Source organism: Lepisosteus oculatus, chromosome 8 (genome assembly GCF_040954835.1).
Source record: "Lepisosteus oculatus isolate fLepOcu1 chromosome 8, fLepOcu1.hap2, whole genome shotgun sequence".
Taxonomy (NCBI): Eukaryota; Metazoa; Chordata; class Actinopteri; order Semionotiformes; family Lepisosteidae; genus Lepisosteus; species Lepisosteus oculatus.
In genome coordinates, this window is record NC_090703.1 from 19,891,325 (window position 1) to 19,910,218 (window position 18,894).

The following is an 18,894-nucleotide window of genomic DNA, read 5'->3' on the forward strand; positions in this document are numbered from 1 at the left end:
TTGGGAAGAAGGGTAAAAAATATTTTAATATACAGAATGGCACGATGGGAAGATTAAGGTGGGCATTTTGAAACTTCTAAAGAAAGGTAGATTCAGCACTGAAAGGGGGGGTGTTTTTTCACAGCTGAGGACTTTAGTCCAGAATCACAGTATGTGGTAAAAGTTCCAAATTGGACTTAAGTCGAGAAACACAGCCAAATGGTTAAAGTGGAGGACCACGCACCCTTGGCTGAGGTGAGGCCTGGGCCACATGGCTCTCTTAGGGCCTGCTTACCTCTACCTCATCTACTGTGTAGTAAGGGTGCGCATTTCAGTAGAGTTTTGGGATTCTTTCAGTTGAGTAGTGCTATAAACTTTTCTGTATCTAGCCAGCACAATTTATTTTGTCTGCTGGCACAACATAAACAGTTTTTAAGAAAATGTGTATTTTACATGAAAAATGTTGTTAAAATAAATATATTATAATAAATACATGTATTATAAATATATTATAAAGTCCCAAGAAGCTGGACATCCCTCAAACCCAAGTCGACCTCAACCCTTTCTACCGCAAGATTCAGCTCAAAGCTCATTTTGCTGACAACTGCTCCTCACCAGTCGCGGACAACAACCCAGTCACTGATGCCATTCACAATATTAATCCTAAACGGAACTCTTGGAATCCCCCTTCAGGCCGTTTTACACCTGTTGATTATTAACCAATGCAGCATTCAAGTTCTCAAGACCCTTCCCACACCTAGGAAACACAGGTCTAACATCAGAAATTCTGGCGCTCCTCTCTGCAATAGGGATGATATTGTTATCAAACCAGCGGTTTGTGGCAAAAAGACCTTTACATTAAGGAAGCCTCCAAAAAATTAACTCATACTTCTGCCTATTGTCCTGTCCAACAGGATCCTACCACTGACTACCAGAAGTCTTTTATTAGCAACCAGGAGCTCCCCCAGCAGGTGAACTGTCTCATCATCGAACATCCCCAGGTATCCCAATTCTATCTCCTTCCCAAAACCCACAAACCCGACACCCCTGGACGCCCCATTGTCTCATCATGCAATTGTCCGACCACACTCATCTCTTCTTTTCTCAACAGCCTTATGAGACCGCTGGTTGAAATGCTTCCCTTATATATAAAGGACACCAACCATGCCCTCCAAATTTTCAATGATTTCCAATTTCAGGGTCCAGAATGCTACACTTTTACCATGGATATCACGTCTCTCTACACCGTCATTCCCCACAATGATGGTCTTACAGCCCTCAAGCACATGTTAGACAAACGCGCAGAGCTCAATCCACCCACCCACACTCTAGTGCATCTTGCGGAATTTGTTTTCACACTCAATGTGTTCTCTTTCAATAACCTTTTTTATCAGCAGGTTAGTGGAGTCCCCATGGGCACCAGGATGGGACCTACCTATTTGTCGTCTGGGTAGAAGAACACTTCTTTGCTTCCTATACTGGCTTTGTCAATGAACTCTACAAGCGATACATCAATGACTGCATCGGTGCTGCTACATGCTCTAATGACCAGCTAAAGAACTTCCTGCATCAATTTTATTAACTCTCACCCGTCCCTTAAATATTCAGTTAACATCTTCCACCATCCGTTTCTAGACGTAAATTTATCTATTAACCATCCACGACTCTCTACCTCGGTCTATTACAAACCCACATTTTCACACAGCTATCTCCTGTACAGCTCTTTTCACCGCACTCACACAAAAAACACTCTCCCTTTTTCACAGTTCCTCAGGTTACGTTGACTCTGCAGTGACGACATCGATTTCCAGAACCAAGCACTCAAAATGCATTCATTTTTCATCAACAGAGGATACCCCACCAATGTTATAGATAGGGCCCTCACGTGGGCCAAAAACAGCCCTCAGCTCATCAACTCAACAGAGAAGTCCCGGTCTCACAACCGCATTCCTTTGGTGCTTCCCTACCACTCTAACACACTTTCTATCCCCAGGACCATTATTAACAACTACTCCATTTTACAGGACAATCCCTCCATCTGTACCCTTTTTTCTGACCACCCAATCATCTCTTACCGCCGACCATCCAATCTACATAAACTTCTGGTTCACAGCTCCCTTGACCGTACTCGGCCATCAGCCCCACCAGGAACCTTCCCCTGCAACAGAACTTTCCTCATCACCTGCAAATACATATCTAACAACACTCTCATTCAGGACCCCTCAGGTCATTTCTGGATCATCCAGCATCATGTACCTCCAGCAACCTCATTTACTGTATCTCCTGCAAAAAATGCCCAGCTACTGTATGTACATTGGGGAAACCGGAGGAGACTAGGAGACCGCTTCAGAGAACATTGTTAGGGCTGTGAAGATTAAAGATTTCTCCAAGCCCATAGTTTCTCATTTCACCTCTTACGGCCATGATCACACTGATCTCCCTGTCTCTGTTTTCAAAGAAGGGTTTCTCAACTCCCATAGCAGAAAGACTACAGAAACTAAACTCACCCTGAAACTCGGTTCACACCTTCCTCCTTCTCTTAATTACTGATTTATTTTTGTGTAATCTTCTCTATTCTCATGCAGGTTTTTGACTTCACACCTTTCTTCACCCCTCTCCACTTTGCACTTTCTGAGTGGCCTCTCTGCCTCTCTGCCCCTCCTGCCTCCTCCCCTCTCCCAGCTTTTGTTCTTCTATGCTATTTAATCTTTGCTGCCTGCCCTCTTTCTCACACCTGAAGAGGGATTCACAGCAGAAACTATGTGTTTTCTCTCTTCTCTTTTCAGCATGGAATAAACCAATTACTTGTTCCCTTATAACTACAGTATACGTATTTATAAATACATATAATAAAAGTATATGTGCATATAGATTCTAGTGGGGTGCTGCATCAGTATATGTTGCCTGCAAAGGAACAAGTGAAGATAGCTTCCCTACTGAAAAAAGAAAAAGAAAGGAGGAAAACAATGTTTCAGCCATAGAGAAACTCTTGACACAATGTACATGAAGAAAACGTTACATTTCTTCTTTCTGCTTTCTACTTCTTCCTTCTACTATTTAGGAAACAATTATTGTTCGACTTGGATTTTCATTCAGGAGAAAAATCTGCCCTGTCTGAAGGTGTCAGGGTGATCAGGGAGCCAGGTGGCAGCTCCAGACAAGTCATCTGTACACCTCCATTACCAAGGAATAATATACCAGTGACACTACCATTGACCTTACTGCAGCATGCATAAAACAACACTGAAAGGCAAATGACTGCACAAAAACACACGGATTGCATTACAGTCATCTATAGGTACTGTAGATGCAGCATATTCTCAGGGCAATAGAGTAACTCCTGAACCAGTCATTCCGAAACAGATAAGTTAATACATTACTCCCACAGCTTCAATAAAGTGTGCCTTTAACTTCTGAGACTTTTAATACACAAATCCTCTTTAGAAACCACTGCACTTTACCTGGATCGCGCATTGTCCTGCCGTTGTCAATCAAGAAAGGTATTCGATATTGCTAAGAGAACTAAGATCGCTGCTGTCCTGGTTCCAGAGTACGGTAAGGGACTACAGAACATTTTGAATTTCAAGTGAGCTTGCTGTGATTTCCCAATCTAAGCATGTTTTTCAGCAGGCAGGAGAAAAGGTTATCGCGTTTGGGGTTTTTTGACCCCATTGCAAACTTACCTTTTCTTTCTTCCACGAAGACTGCAACAATGTTGTGCGCCAAATCCCTGCAACATTCCCACCCGGCAGCTATCCGTGCACTCATCCGAAGCAAAAACCATGGAATCAAGAACACTTCTGGGATAGCTGCAGGTAACGCGGAGCCGCCTTCTTTATTTTGGGGGAGATTTCTGCTGGTAACATTTTTTTACTCCCTCCCCTTGTTTTATCGCTTTATATTCAAACGCTCCTTCTTTGGTCAGATTGGTTATGACATATTTTCAGAGGTCGTTTGTTGTAAAAGCAGGACTCCGATTGAAACTTGTCATTGAAGGATACAAGCAAGCCAATATTGTGATTCTGCACAAGACGTTGGCCGATGATTTTGAAGCTTTCAGCCATGCCAACAACGGCCCCTTGCCTCTACTGTACCGGAGCCCGCCAGGAGAGTGGACCTGCCCGAAACTGGCAGAAGATTCTGATATTAGGTATGTGTTTTACAGGTACACTGCCCAAGGTGCAGAAAAGGCAGCAACAGCACAGTAATTTCAGCATGGAAATCATTAAGCACATGAAGATACCACAGATTCCTTATTTTTATTGTTTTTAAAATAATGCGCAACCTTGCTATTTTGTTATATATACAGTAAGTACACCCCAGAATAAAATCATAGGCAAATGCTGAGTTACAATACTTTGCTAAAAACTGGAATCTCTAGTTTAAATTTCACTCTAGGAAGGAATTTAAATTTCCTAAGGTTATAACTAAACTACGTGGGTTAAAGTTTGACAAGGTTTAAGGTTGTTTTCCTTCTGTAAAAGGCAGAAAATGTTTAACATTAACGGGGGAGAGGATACCTTTGGCTTTATATCTGTAACAGTGTCATTTATAAATTTCAGTAAAAGACAAAGCAGTTTCTGAACAGTATTACTAATGATATTTTTAACTTTGAAATTCCTGTAAGTACACGGACTGTCCAGGCATTATCAGAATGCCCCTCATTCATGGTGGGAAGGACTAGGTAGGGTAACCTAGACACGACACTCATACCCTACTGATGATGTGATGCAGCAGTAGTAATCCTGTTCAGTACGAGAAGAGCTGTTGGTGTGAACATTTAGTGTCTGTGAGGAGCCTATGGTGTAAAGCTACCATTTTTTGGACTATGCCTGAACGCCTCAAAGTCAGAATCAACCCTATTATGTTTTACCCAACATCATCTGTAAGATAAACTTTATGAATTTTGAGAACAAAATCAGACAATAAAATTCTAGAAATGAGTAAACAAAAGTATTTTTTTACTTATAAAAAGCATATGCAAAAATGTCTTAATAATCAGTCGTTGATTACATATGAACTGGGTTCCAGCCCAATCTGTCCCATGAAAGAAAACCTTTACTTTTCCAGAACAGACTGCCCTGAGTATTGCATGTTTGAAAATGGGAACTTTGCTGGCAGTATTCCGAGTCTGATGTCACACTCAGAAGAGTTTGAGGATATGGTGACTTTCTACTTGGGCTGCAGCTTCAGCTTTGAGCAAACCTTGCGGCAGGCAGGAATCCCAGTCCGGAATGTGGAACAGGACCGTAACGTCAGCATGTACAAGGCAAGCTAAAAGGGACGTCTTCTGAGCACCAGAACTGCCAGTTGTAAATCTGCACAAAATCAGAACATTCTTCACTTTTTTTCCTTTTGTTTTTTGTTTCAACTTGATGAGCTGAGGCTTCAAATTGAAGAACAGCTGCAAAAATAATACTGAATCAGTTTTTCTCTCATGCAGGAGAACACAATTCCATCAATTCCAGCCAGTCTTATTTAAGTCTAAATAAAAAAAAAACATTCAATTATTATGAAACAGTTGTTACTGATGATGGGTGGCAAGATGGTACAGTGGTTTGATTTCTGGTTGCTTCAGTATCTGTGTGGAGTTCAAACAGTCCAAAGACATGCTAGTAGGTTAAGTGGCTTCTGTAAAAAAAACAACTCTGATGTGTTTGCATTAAAAACATATATACATACATAGAATCAATATACAATTTCCCTTCATTGTGTTTGTGTCAGTTTGCTCCCTGCAATGGACTGGTATCCCATCCAGGGCGTATCCTGCCTTCTGTCCAATGAAATAGGACATACTCCAGGGCACTGTGACTGAATTAGATTAATAGGTACTGAATGTGTATGTGATGTTACTGATCATATACTGTATTCTCACTAATACACCTGAACACCAGAGGTCCTACTGTACTCTGCAGAAACCTGGACAAAATGTAATAAGCATTTGTTTAACAATTTACAGGCAGTTGGAGACAATTCTCTCTTTTTGACTGACATCATCTGTGTTCACAATGAGACTATGTCATATTAGAAGTAATTTTAAGTGATTTGTGTGCACAGAAATTTATTTTACACATCCTTACATATCTGATGCACATTTCTGTGCTTTCTATCACTCAGTGAAGCAAAAATTTGAGTGGAGCCTTTTGAATTGTAGATATAAATAGACTTGGTCCTTAAAGTTCCAGTATCTGTAGCTTCCTTTGGTCAATTTCTGAGCTGATCTGAGGTGGCATCATTTGTTTTTTTCCCTCCTTGTGATATTCTGATTTCCAAATCAACAATAATTTCAGCTTCATTATATTGAAACTAAACCAAAGCAAGGAAGAGATGCAGTCTATGAATGTGAAAATGTGTCTGTGCAGACCTCAGTGCCTTGCTGTGGGGTGGGCAGATTCCAGTGCCCCCTGGTGGTGACCATGAGGCCGGTGCCAGAGGGAATGCTGGACGCGGCAACTCAGGCTACACACCCCGCCAGTGACGTCCATGGAGCTCCAGTTCACATCGGATACCCAGGTCACCAAAAACTTCCTCTTCCATTCTGGCATGCCTGGGCACACAACAATGAAGGGTTATAAACGAGAGAAAGTCAGGCAACCCATCTTCCTTGTTTGAATGTTAGTAGTGTAGTCACATGAGGATCTTATTCACCCATTTCCCAGAGCATCTCAGGGAATCTTCTAAGCTTCTTGTGTAGGGGACGCCTATGTAAAATTTCATTGAAAGAGAGGATGCTGCTTGTATACTGCTCTGTTTCGGGAGCTGCTCTCTTTTTCTCTTCCCTTTCCCCAGGCCTGATTGGGGTCGAGGACTTGAGCCGGCCAGACTATGGGGACGCAGTGGAGCTGCAGCCCGGGGACGTGCCCGTGTTCTGGGCCTGTGGGGTGACAGGAGTAGAGGCTGTGCGGAGCTGTAGTGAGTACGGGGGTCTTCATTCTTACACTCCCAGTACAAAATTCTTCTAAATTCTTCCCTGAAAACTTACAGAGGCAAATATGTGGAGACTTTTCACGTTTGTGTTGTTTGTCCTTGCCTTTTGGTTTGGTTTCCTCAGATTAAAACATGCTTTCGCCGTGTTTTAAGCCTCAGGAATCCCATAGAACAGTTCTAAGGAATGTTCATTGGAGTGCATACTTTTTTACCTGTTAGAGTGGGAAAGTACTGTATTATGCACCTCACACCTCAAAGACCAGAAGAAGGCCCAAGATATACTTCATCATATATATTGAAGGCATTAGTGAGGATCTGACGTAGCACCTTGGCTGCAAAAAAGAACAGGCTGAGACCCCATGCTAAAAAGAACAGAAAGATTGAATTCCTCAACTGCAAATGGCTGGAAGGGAGCTGAAGGGGGGCTGTGTGTTTCACTTTTATTTTAGTGTGGCATTATCCTCCACTTGCATATTGAGCGCCTTTAGGAGCACATTGTAAGTGATTACATAACACCAATGCATATGATATTTAGATACTCCCCTGTCAGCAACCAGATTCTCTTTTGAAACCATAATAATAATAATAAACTTTATTTTATATAGTGCCTTTAAAGGTGGCTTCTCAAAGCGCTTTACAGGATGACAACAATAAATAAGAAGAATACAACAATAAACAAGGAGAATACACAAGATAAGACACAATTACAATATATAGAGGAGACCATGGATGGTGGTACTAAGAAGAGCAGAGGGGTGAAGAATGGAACCAGTTAAGTAAAGGCTTTTCTGAAGAAGAGGGTTTTGAGTCTGGATTTGAAGGAGTTTAGAGAAGGTGACTCTCTGACATCCTTGGGCAAAGAGTTCCAGAGCTTGGGGGCATAAAGGAAAAGGCCCTGTCACCCATACAATGTAGACGGGCTTGGGGGACAGTAAGGAGGGCAGAATTTGAAGAGCGGAGGCTGCGAGGTGGGGAGTAGGGCGATAAAAGTTCAGACAGGCACTGAGGTGCCAAGCCATGTAGAGCCTTATAGGTGAGCATGAGGATTTTAAAGTCTACACAGAATTTGACCGGAAGCCAGTGCAAGGACTCCAGGACAGGAGTAATGTGAACACTTGCACTAGAACTGGTCAGGAATGAGGCATCATTTATAAATTTCATAATTGAAAAAAACAAAGTTGTAACCCTTTTGCTGTTTCTGCAAAACCCTCAGCATTGTAATATGATTAATAAAATGGTTATGAATTGTTCATAAAAATAATTGCTTACACTTATATAGCACCTTTCTGGACACTCAAAGTGCTTTTACAGGTAATGGGTACTCCCCTCCACCACCACCAATGTGCAGGCCCCACCTGGATGATGCGACGGCACCCATAGTGTGCCAGCATGCTCAGCACACACCAGCTATTGGTGGGGAGGAGAACAGAGTGATGAAGCCAGTTTGAAGATGGGGATTATTAGGAGGCCATGACTGGTAAAGGCCAATGGGAAATTTGGCCAGGACACCAGGGTTACACCCCTACTCTTTTATAGAAACACCCTGGGATTTTTAATGACCACACAGAGTCAGGACCTCAGTTGGATCTCATCCAAAGGATGTTGCCTTTTTATAGTATAGTGTCCCTGTCACTATACTGGGGTATTAGGATCCTCATGGACCACAGGGTGAGCACCCCTTACTGGCCCCACTAACACCTCTTCCAGCAGCAACCTTGATTTTTCCCAGGAGGTCTCCCATCCAGGTACTGACCAGGCTCACACCTGCTGAGCTCCAGGGAGTTGCCAGTTGTGAGTTACAAAGTGATATAGCTGCTGACTCAGAGAATCATTTATAAAGTCTACAGTTTTTAGATGTTGTTACTCGAAAGGAAAGTGTAATACATATTTCAAATATCAAAGACAGCTGAAAACCTTTTTTTATTTAGAGCACTTACCCAAAACTTTTACACTGCCTTGAACAAGCAGAATAGTAACATGTCCAGGTGTCATGAAGCAATGAATCCTTAATATATTTCTAAGAAATTCTTGTAATAAAATCTTATATATCAGAACTATGAAATGTGTGTTTAGTCCCTTTGGAAAATGTGAGTTATTTGTCCTCGGTTATGTCTTTCTCCTGAGGCAGAGTCCCCCTTGGCCTTCACTCACTCCCCCGGCTGCATGTTCCTCAGTGACTGTGAAGAGAGGGCCTCTGCTCCCAGGCCCAGTGCTGCTGACACCCCTCTTGCCTTCCGCGTTGCCCGGGAGCCCCTGCACTACAGCCTGGTCTCAGCCTCAGCAGTCCAGCGGATCAGAGCCCTGGAGACACTTATCAGGACTGAACCAGGTGCGAAGGCAGTCCCCCTGTTCGTAAGGAAAACAGATCGGCTATTGGCCAGAGAACACACAGAGCTTTTCCCCATGGCAGTAGCCTTGACAGAGAGATATTATGCGTTGAGCTCGACCTACAAGAAAGCATGAACCTATATAGAAACATTGCTTCATCCAAGCTGATCAGCCTCATGCAAGGTTCGAGACAGTCATGCAAAGAGCCTATATGTATGTCCCAGATACTAGTGCTATAGACAGATGGACAATCGCACCTCGTGTGGGTGGACATACACTGTACATACATATAGATTGGCTCTGCACTTAGAAAAGTTCAACAGGAATGGATTGAAACTTGTTTCCATATGCCCATAGCACTTACAGTATATACCCAACAGCTTGTTCTGTCTACGATCACTCAGAAGAGAAGGGGCTACAGGTGTTATAACATTTAACTTTTTGAGAGGGGAGCAGCAGCAGCATGCAAGCTTCAAAGGAAAAAGTAGAGGTTAAGATGAAAGCCAGGTGGCATGCTGGTTAGCATTGCTGCCTTGCAGAGCTGGGGCCCACATGGGTTTCCTCCAACAGTTCAAAAAATACTAGATAAGATGACACCCCTTACCTATTCAGGACAGCATGAAGGGGGCTATCTCAAACAATCTCCATCTCCTTGCTTGTTATTTTCCAGGTCAGAGAGGAAATAGAGCTTTGTTCCTTCCAAATGAGCTCCTCAAGGCCTGCCTATCCCTGTCTCACGCAAACTCAGTCCTCATTACCACTGGCTTTCCAACCCTCTACAACCGGAATCCCCCTGAGGAGACCGACGGGCTTCCTGGGGCTCTTGCCATGGCAACCATGCTGCAGGTTTTAAACAAGCAGGTCGTCATAGTAACTGACAACCGGGCCTTTGACTTCAGCAAAAGAATTATACATGACGCTGTTGATCAAGGTATTGTCAGCCGCTCTCTCGAATCTGACACACAGCTGTGATCTAAAATTACCTTATCACCTACCAGACACCAGTATCGATCACACATCCCCAGACACAGTGAAAAAATGCAGGCTTTTCAAATACGCAGAATGAAAAACAGAGCTGTTCGGCTCGTACATAAGAGGAAAGCACTGGGTATATCCCAAAGGCTAATTGAAAGGATTGGGAACTTAGAATTTATACTGCTGTTAACTATAGGAAGGAAGAATTTAAACAGGACACACATTTTTACATGTTTTAATAGGAGACCACTTGAGACAGCACTAATTTTACTTAGGAAACATAACATGCAGCCCCGTACATGATGTGGTTAAGAGCATGAAAAATGATACTAATAGAGAACAGATTGCTGTACTATCTTAATGCATGGTCTCATGTGCTCCCAGATTGATTCGAAAAGATCTTTCATCAGATCTAAATAATTTGTGGCTAACAGTAAGACTCTCTAAATTAGTCCAAAACCTTGTTTTCTGGTAAATGTCTACATCAGATTGAGAATTCTGGTAAGAACTCTGGGGCTGAAATGTCACCGTCTGTACTTAATTAGCCTTAAATACTGTACAATAAATCCAGGACTTTCTGAATTTCTATTCATTCTTTTTTATGTATTTATGTCATAGAAATGTGTAGGAGCACAACAACTACACAGTTTGTCATTTTTAATCTCAAAGAGGCCTCAAGAGATAGGCATGTGTCAGACAGTGAGTATCTTTGAAAACAGGAAATGGTACTAAACAGAAGATAGCCACAACAAGTCTTGGGCTTCTCTGCTTACATCCTTGGTGTTTCGATTCATATCAGTGGCCCCAGGATGTGAGCTTGCAGCTCTGCCCTGTTCTTCCTCCCAGGTGTTTTGAACAGTGAAGTGCCAGTCCGCAGCCTCCAGGCCACCAGCCCCACATCCGTCTTCGGCTTCCTTTGTCAGGAAGGGGAGACTTCGGCTCCTAGGTAGCAGACAAGATTTTGTACTTTTTTAGTTGACAAAAAATCATTCAAATTCTAGATGGTTTACAAACAATTACCATATGAGCTTCAGGTGGTTTCAGTAGTTCTGTTAGATCCTAAGGAATGCAACAGAGAGACAAATATGTCTGAAATCTGAGCATGCTGAGGGATTGGCTGCCTATCTGAGAGGATATGCTGCCCAACCTCTCCCCCTCTCCCTTTTAGTATTACGCACAGTGAGCTGGGGAGTTGCTACAAGGGCTAAGATGGGGTGAAGGAGGGATGCAAAAGAACTACGCAAATTGAAGGTCTGGGTAGAGACACATACAGTATGTAAGCGAGAGTTAAAAACTCCTCTTCTGTATTTAACTATCAGTACAACAAATAAATATGAGAGTTAACTAAACTTTGCAGTTATACAGAACTTTTCATTTGAAGTCTTCAGGGGGCCTACAAGAATCATTGCATCTATTGCCTAAGGTCTAGATAAGAAGGTCCCTGATAGAAAATTAGCCAGCTGAAGTAAGAACTTGAAACGGGCTAAACCGAAGCAACCTGAACTGAAAATTCACCACTGTTTTTTGTAAACTTTGATGACAACAGCTGCCAGGACTGCAGTGCCTTGTGTGTAGATTGCTTAACTGGCGAGTCTGAGAAAAAAAGATCAGACGCCTTTACACACAGGTGATTACTGTTATGACATGTACAATATCTAAGTAACCCTTCCCCGTCCTTACAGCTTTATTGTGCCATTGTGCACACAACAAAATAAAGGGCTCTATCATTTCACAGGTAAGATAATAAAATAAATCCAATTGTATTGGTCATTGTGCAGTTGAGCATATTTCAGAGAAAGGAAAAAGGTCTTTGTGGTGCTGTCTTCTTTGGTTGTCATTGAACAAGTGTGTTTTTCTATATGTGTAATTTCATTGCTTGTAGCTTCACTAGAGGTCGCAGGATCATGTCAAAGGATGCATTTGGTCTTTTCAGTAAGAAAAAAATTGGTTTTGCCTCAGAACTGACAGGCGTATTTATAAATCAATTAAAACTGCCTGCCAGAAAGCTGTTGCAATACGGCTGAATGGGATTAAACCTGTCCTGACTAGAATGGAAAGGTATTTCATTGCCCTCCTCAGGTATGACCACTTGGTGGCAATAGAGCGTGCCAGCATGGCTGCAGATGGGAACTACAACAACGCCAGGAAAGTGAATATTCAACACCTGGTGGATCCCATTGACACTCTGTTCACAACTGCCAGGTCCATCCCAGGAATCACCACCACAGGTATGGGAAGAGAAGCAGCATAATTATTTTAAGCAGTCTTTAATTTCCCTTGACAAATGTCTCCTATTAATCAATAAGATCATTTTTAAAAGAATTAAACTTTAAAAATGTAATCAGCAACTATGGGCCTCTCAGGTAAGGAGGCATCTTGGTACAGTGGGCAGCAGTGCTACCTTGCAGTGCTGGAGCCCTGGGTTTAATTCCAGACCTGAGATGCTGTCTGTGTGGAGTTTGTATGCTCTCTCCATGTTCGCATGGGTTACCTTCAGGAACTCCGGTTTCTTCCCGCATTTTGAAAACATACCTGGAGGTTAATTGACTCCTGGGAAATTGACCCTAGCTGTGAGTGTGCGCAATTACTGTGTCTGCGTGTGTTCTACAATAGACTGGCATCGGGTCCAGGATATAGTGTACCCTGCCTTGTGCCCTATTGCCTGCCAGAGTAGGCTGCTGCTCCCCTGCAACCCTGAATGAGAAGATGTGGTTTGAAAATGGATGGATGGATATCTTGTTAAAGGACCCATCGTTTACCCATCAGAATAATTGTGATGAAGTTGTGAGTTCCTGTGTGTGCTGTGTTCCTCCATCTACAACTGGAGGAAATGAAGCTCATGAAAACTTGCTTAAACCAGAATAACATTCATCAGTGGTACCATACAGGTGACACTTTCCCAGCCCACACTCAGTGCAGCCTGAGGGATCTGAAACAGGTCAAAAGATCTTCTGCACATTACACATTACATGAACAGTACATTGTTAGTCACTGCAGGTTGTTACATTCAGTCAGTGACAGTGAGACAAGTACTAATAGGATTCTATGTCCAGTGCTAACAGAGTACAGAGGCCTTAGGACAGAAGCAAGACTGAAATGCTTTTTGATTATTCATAGTATAACTGAAATCTGACTGTGAGACTGTTCCATGGAAATGTCTTAAAACTGAATTGAGGAATTGTCTCAAAATCACCTTTGGTGGACATCTGTGCTCCTTCAAATTAATTTACTGAATTTCAACTCACCTGTGTAAAGTAGGACAGGTGTTCCAGTACACTACACATGGTCATGGCTTCGAAATGCCACAGTGTGGCTCCAAACAGACATTACTTGAAGGGGAATTGCGGTCCCAATTTCTCAGACCGGTTATTAAATCTCAGTTTCAAAATAAATGAATTGACATTCTAGAAAAAAAAATACAAATTTCAAATTAAGCGCAACTTTGTGAAAGTCCTGTAAGTCACCCCGTTGTCACAAATTCGCATTCGAGTTCCCACAAATTGTGACGAAAAGCTGCCCTTCCTGCTCGCTCGTTACTGTAATGACTAATGGAATGTGATGTTCAAGCAAATAAGTACAGGTTGTGCAGCAGACATCTCACTGCAGAAACATGCCAACGTGATCTGTCTACCGAGTTAACAAGTAAGTAGTATTTGTTGCCATCTTGCCATCAGCTCCGCTGTTGCAGCACAAGTAGTTGCTAAAAATACTGAATGAGTGGAAACATGGTGGGAAACAATGTTGAGAAATGCATTTTGTGTTGCTCAATGCTTTGAGGCAGCTTTGTAAAAAAATCAGGACCCAATGGAGTAGGATTTCTCAATCAGCCACAGGATTTGAACCAGCATCAGACACAGATCCTTAGCCACAGAGCCACCACTCTTTACAGGGGTCCTACTCCAGCTGGTCTGTTAGAGCTTGTTTGCAGTCATTTTCCAAGACTAAGACAGCTTCCTGTTTGAGACTTTCAGTATTTGTAAAAAAAATTTGGCTTGCAGTAAATTTGAATTAGAGGTCTCAGTCACGGAGATGTAAACAGTGATCTCCATACCCACAATTAAAATGACTGCAAAGACAAAATTATGCTGATTTGAGGGTAACCACTACCTCTATTTACTGTTGCAAAGCCTGGAATAGATCCCATTACAAAGACATAAGAATAAAATAAGGTTCCTGAGAAGTCTGGAGGCTGAAGGGCTACCTCTCATTTGTAAAACTGCCTTTACTGGACTATTTAACATCAAGCTACAAAACCAGCAGATAAAACCAGAATCTGAAGATAACAGATAATTCTCTAAACATTTTGCCCCAGTGCAAAATATGTCCTACTTTTTTCTAACTCCAGAAATACATAGTAATTGTTGTTTTCTACACATGCATAGTCTCTCATTCAAAAATGACTTTAGAGAAATGAGATGCCTGTTTGGAAGCATAGTGGTGAGGTGGTAAGTGCTGTTCCTACCCAATTTTTGGAGCCCCGGGTTCAATTCTGTGAAGAGTTGGCATGTTCATGTCAAATTTAACTAGGTGCTCCAGTTTCCTCACACAGTCCAGAGACATGCTGTCTAGGTGAGTTATTGTTTCCAAATTCCCCTCCCCCTCACCTAGTCTGTGGGCTTAGCAATCGACTGGTGTTCCAGGCAAGGAGTGTTTGGCCTTGTGCCCATTGTCTGCTGGGTTAGTTTCTAGCTCACTTCAAGCCTGTATGAGATTATGTTGTTATTGATAATGGATGGATGAGAATTAGTTTCACTCCGTGAAACAACTTAAATTATCACCTGTAGACAAGATAGAAAAAAAGTGAGGGGCTAGTTTCTCATGTTTGTATCATTTTACCACCAGAAAATTTACAGGAACTGAAATTTAGTTTCTTCTTTACACATCAGCTTGCCCAATAAAATGCAATAGCTTCATTCTCAGACTCATGAGCTTGAACATTAGGAAATTAGGTTCCACAAAACAGGAAATTCACAGGTGCTTTGTGTACTTTCGAAGACGAAAGTTCTTGTTTTCCCCTTTTTCCAGGAGTGTCTAACTGGGGTGGCTATGCAGTGGCCTGTGCTCTGTACATCCTTAGCTGCTGTCCTGTGCATGATCGCTACCGCAGGAAGGCTGTGGGGTTCCCCCAACACACCCAGCACAGCTCATGGGCCTCTGCGCTGCCCTCTGTCAGGAAGGTAACTTGCAGACAAAGGAAGATTTCTAAACATGTGAACTGGGAAACATGGTTAAGAACCACATGACATAGCAGTTTAATTCACTACCGTACAGGGTTTTACATAAGGTAGCACAGGCTTCTAGATAGTGTAAAGCCAAAAGAAATATGGCAGTACGTTAATGGTAGTCTGATTTTAGGTAAGAGAGACCAGTACAACTTCACAGCGACTTACAGTACAGAAACAAAGCAGCCTCCATCCCCTAATTGTAATTAATCAGCAAACAGAGTTCAAGCTGGCTTTGCCCAGGGACATTGAATTACAGCACTGTGTCTGGTTTTATTCATTACATTTATCTGCTTTTGTGGTTTGATATGGAGCAAACAGCTATCCAATGGGAGTCTTTCATGTTCCATTGATTACTAGATTAGCATCTATTTCTATTCCTCCACTTCATTCCTTCTTTTGGATATGCATTTTAGTGGCAAAGTGGCAATTGCCAGATTTTAAAGACATAGGTTCAACCTTTTAATTCCCCGTTTTATAGACCGTACATGACTTTCACTTTTAAAAACAAACTAAATTAGAATATGTTAAGAACAGTGTTTGAAGTGATATCTATCAGTTAACTACTGTAGTCATAGTTAATAATATGATGATATTTACATGGTGTTTTCTGGAGAATCTGTCTTGTAAAACTTTGATCTGCAATCAGAATGTAAACCTCGTTTATTGTTAAAGGATTTAAATCTGAAAATTTGATTAAGGTGGTAAAATTACACAAACTGTAAATGTCAGCTCAAATCATCTTGAACCAAGAAGGGAAAAATTGTAAACCTGCAAACAGAACCCTCCTAGGAGACCAGAAGAATTGAGTACCAGGAGCACTGTAATGTGATGTTCTAATGATGTGGTGTCCTAGTGTCCTAGTGACTCGGTAGGAACGGTCAGCCTCTATTTCACACTGATAACCTACAAAAGGTTGTGCCTCACTTGTGCAGGAAGAGAAGCTCCTGGAGATACTGGAGCAATATGATGTTCGCAGTGGAGCTGCTGGGAATTTGGGGCTGGAGGTGGACGGCCTGCGTTTCCATGATGCGCACTCCACTATGATCCAGCAGCTGGTTGACATCGCCCTGCAGCCCACAGCATCGCTCTGCTGAACCCACTGACTTGGCAACCAAGAAAGCAAGTCCCATCACAGGGTATCACTGTCAGCAACCTGCTCATAGTCTAGGGAGAGGTAGCCTAAAGAATAGCTTCTAGGATCTTCCTTTTTTGGTTTGAAATTGAACGAAACCCCGAGATTCAAAAAGCCTTCAACACCATTAATTTCACTTTGCCTTCTTCCATCAGCCATGGCTTGTAGAAGGGACACAAAGTGCACTGTTGTTGAACACTTTCTTTCCATTTACAGTATCTGTGTGTCTGATTAGAGGCCAGGCCTGTCATTCTGGAGTGCTGGGAAAAAGTTTGTGAATCCACAATGTTGTTCAGTGTGCTCGTCTGTTTTAGACTGTAAAGGTAATTATTCATAGAAGTGTTAATAAAAGATGAAGATAACTTGATTAAACATACATACTGTAGTACAACGCAAAGACATAAGGTATATTTGCATTATTTAATCAATAAAATGATCCAACAGTAAATATCTTTGTCAATAGGTACACAAACACTTGAATTCAGAAAACTGTGCAACCACAAATTTGTTCATATTCTTTCACATACCTCCTTCTGTTGCAATTACGTCAATTAGACACTTCCTGTAACTTGTATCTTCCTGTCCTGTATCAGTTGTTAACCAGAAAGTATTTAAATTGGGTTAAGCAAACATATAGGAAAAAAAGAAAACATGCTCAACTACAACTACAAGTAAAATCAGAGTACAACGCACAACTTTTGTTTATGAAATTATCGGGTTTACTGTAGTGTGTCTCCACATACAGTATAAACCAGTGCAAAGAAAAAATGTTTCAATGACTCTATCCAGATATTTAAAGTTTGCTTGCTTTACATTTATTGTACCATTCTGTTCTAAGATATCTCCCGACTTTCAACACTGCCTTGCCAAAATGCTGCTCCCTTAGAAAATCTGCACACTAATTAAGGACATTAATCATTAATGTTGTGTAAGCGTGGACTAAACAAATCTTTCTTTTTTTGTTTGTTTTTTTACATAAAATCTTAAGGAGAGTCTGTTTGTTCCTCATGGTGTACTTTACAAACTTTACCGCCAATATAAAGTCTCACTTTGCAAATAAGCAACATACAGTATAACAAAAATGCTACAATTACCATTTTTCCCTTCTTCCCTTTGTTAGGCTAGCCAATGACAAATCGGTAGTTCCAATGCTACTATACAACTACGTAATATACATGACTATAGAACTTAATACTTATTGGCTTTTTGTTAAAAGCTGGTAAACAGTTAATGGATTTTTATCTTTTAGTTAAAATTGACAGCTTTATTGACAGATTTTGAGTGTTCAATGAATGTTCAAAGTGTTTATTACAGAGAAATGCCATGGTTTTTGAGCTGATTCTTGTCAGCCAGATTAAATCAAAACAGTGTTTAGTAGCATTCACACATTTGAAGATGGTGTAACAAAATCATGCCTACTGATGTGATTAAACGTGTTTTAGTGCACACCCGGCATGCAGTGAGTATATGCTGGCTCTTATTCAAAGATTTAGCATACCATCAACAGGTGCTAGTGTCAGCATTGACTAACCCATGGAAACCAAGTCTAAACTGTAAACATCTTCCAATAAATCAATAAAAATATCTCAACACATAGTTATGAAAGTCTAAGATTTGCTCAGCAAAATTAATTATCTAGCCAAAGAGCCCGCTCAAAAGCAAAGCCTGTCTGATACCCAATATTAGCAGCAGTTTTCATCCAACAATCACCACTGTGTCACGTTGAGCAGGAAGGAGAAATGTTGAGACCGCTCCATTTGCCCGTAGGATTAACAATCTCCATGATACTAAACCCTGGTGTTTTCCATCGTACATCGTACTTTACAGGTAGTCTGAATCACGTGCAGTGCAAGATGTTACTGCAGCTTAAAAATTGCAGGCAGTGGAATTGGTTCATTTCTCACGGGTTCCAACAAAAAAAACACAGCTGTTTTTTTTTAGGAGAAGTGGATTTTCTCGTGTCCTAGGAGCCTGGGATCAGTGGCACACAGCTGAAGTTACACACAACGGAACAGAATAAACTTTTACAGTATAAACTGTAAAAGGGACCTATTCTATAAATGTGCATGTACTGAGTGACACAAGCAGCTACACCATAATCATGTGGCACAGTTTGTACTTTCCCTTTTCAGGTCTGAAAATCCCTCTTAGAGGGAAAGTTGAATTGTTATGGGTTGTTAATCTTACTCCCCCACTGGGAGGACTATTTAATTCACTACCGATGTCTTTGCCAACAAGTGAGACCTGACTTCTAAATAACCAACACGCCCACATTTGTGGCAACATGAGTGGCACATTTGTTAAAAATGCAGTTGTTTTTGTAAAGTG

The 18,894-nt window shown here is 41.6% G+C and overlaps 1 protein-coding gene across 4 annotated transcripts; it reads left to right on the forward strand.

Moving 5' to 3' along the window:
* Positions 1 to 3,381: 3,381 nt before the first annotated feature.
* Positions 3,382 to 17,561, forward strand: LOC102682775 (D-glutamate cyclase). Of its 4 annotated transcripts, none has more exons than XM_069193355.1 (12): positions 3,383 to 3,534; positions 3,683 to 3,794; positions 3,976 to 4,129; positions 5,050 to 5,248; positions 6,342 to 6,492; positions 6,769 to 6,891; positions 9,035 to 9,235; positions 9,905 to 10,165; positions 11,056 to 11,155; positions 12,289 to 12,437; positions 15,235 to 15,386; positions 16,347 to 17,561. In XM_069193355.1, the coding sequence occupies exons 2-12, from the start codon at positions 3,692 to 3,694 to the stop codon at positions 16,476 to 16,478; spliced, it is 1,725 nt and encodes a 574-aa protein (XP_069049456.1). In that variant the 5' UTR covers positions 3,383 to 3,534; positions 3,683 to 3,691; the 3' UTR covers positions 16,479 to 17,561. The 4 variants fall into 4 exon arrangements, with proteins under 4 accessions (XP_069049457.1, XP_069049456.1, XP_006632642.1 ...); XM_006632579.3 differs by having other exon boundaries at positions 16,367 to 17,561; XM_069193354.1 differs by having other exon boundaries at positions 3,391 to 3,479; positions 16,367 to 17,561.
* Positions 17,562 to 18,894: the final 1,333 nt, after the last annotated feature.

Excerpts from the sequence above, each read along its gene's own strand:
- LOC102682775 (XM_006632579.3), top strand. The coding sequence starts at position 3,692 with ATGTTGTGCGCCAAATCCCTGCAACATTCCCACCCGGCAGCTATCCGT. Across the intron at positions 4,130-5,049 it reads GCAGAAGATTCTGATATTAG|AACAGACTGCCCTGAGTATT; the intron begins GTATGTGTTTTA and ends TTACTTTTCCAG. Across the intron at positions 6,493-6,768 it reads AGTTCACATCGGATACCCAG|GCCTGATTGGGGTCGAGGAC; the intron begins GTCACCAAAAAC and ends CCCTTTCCCCAG.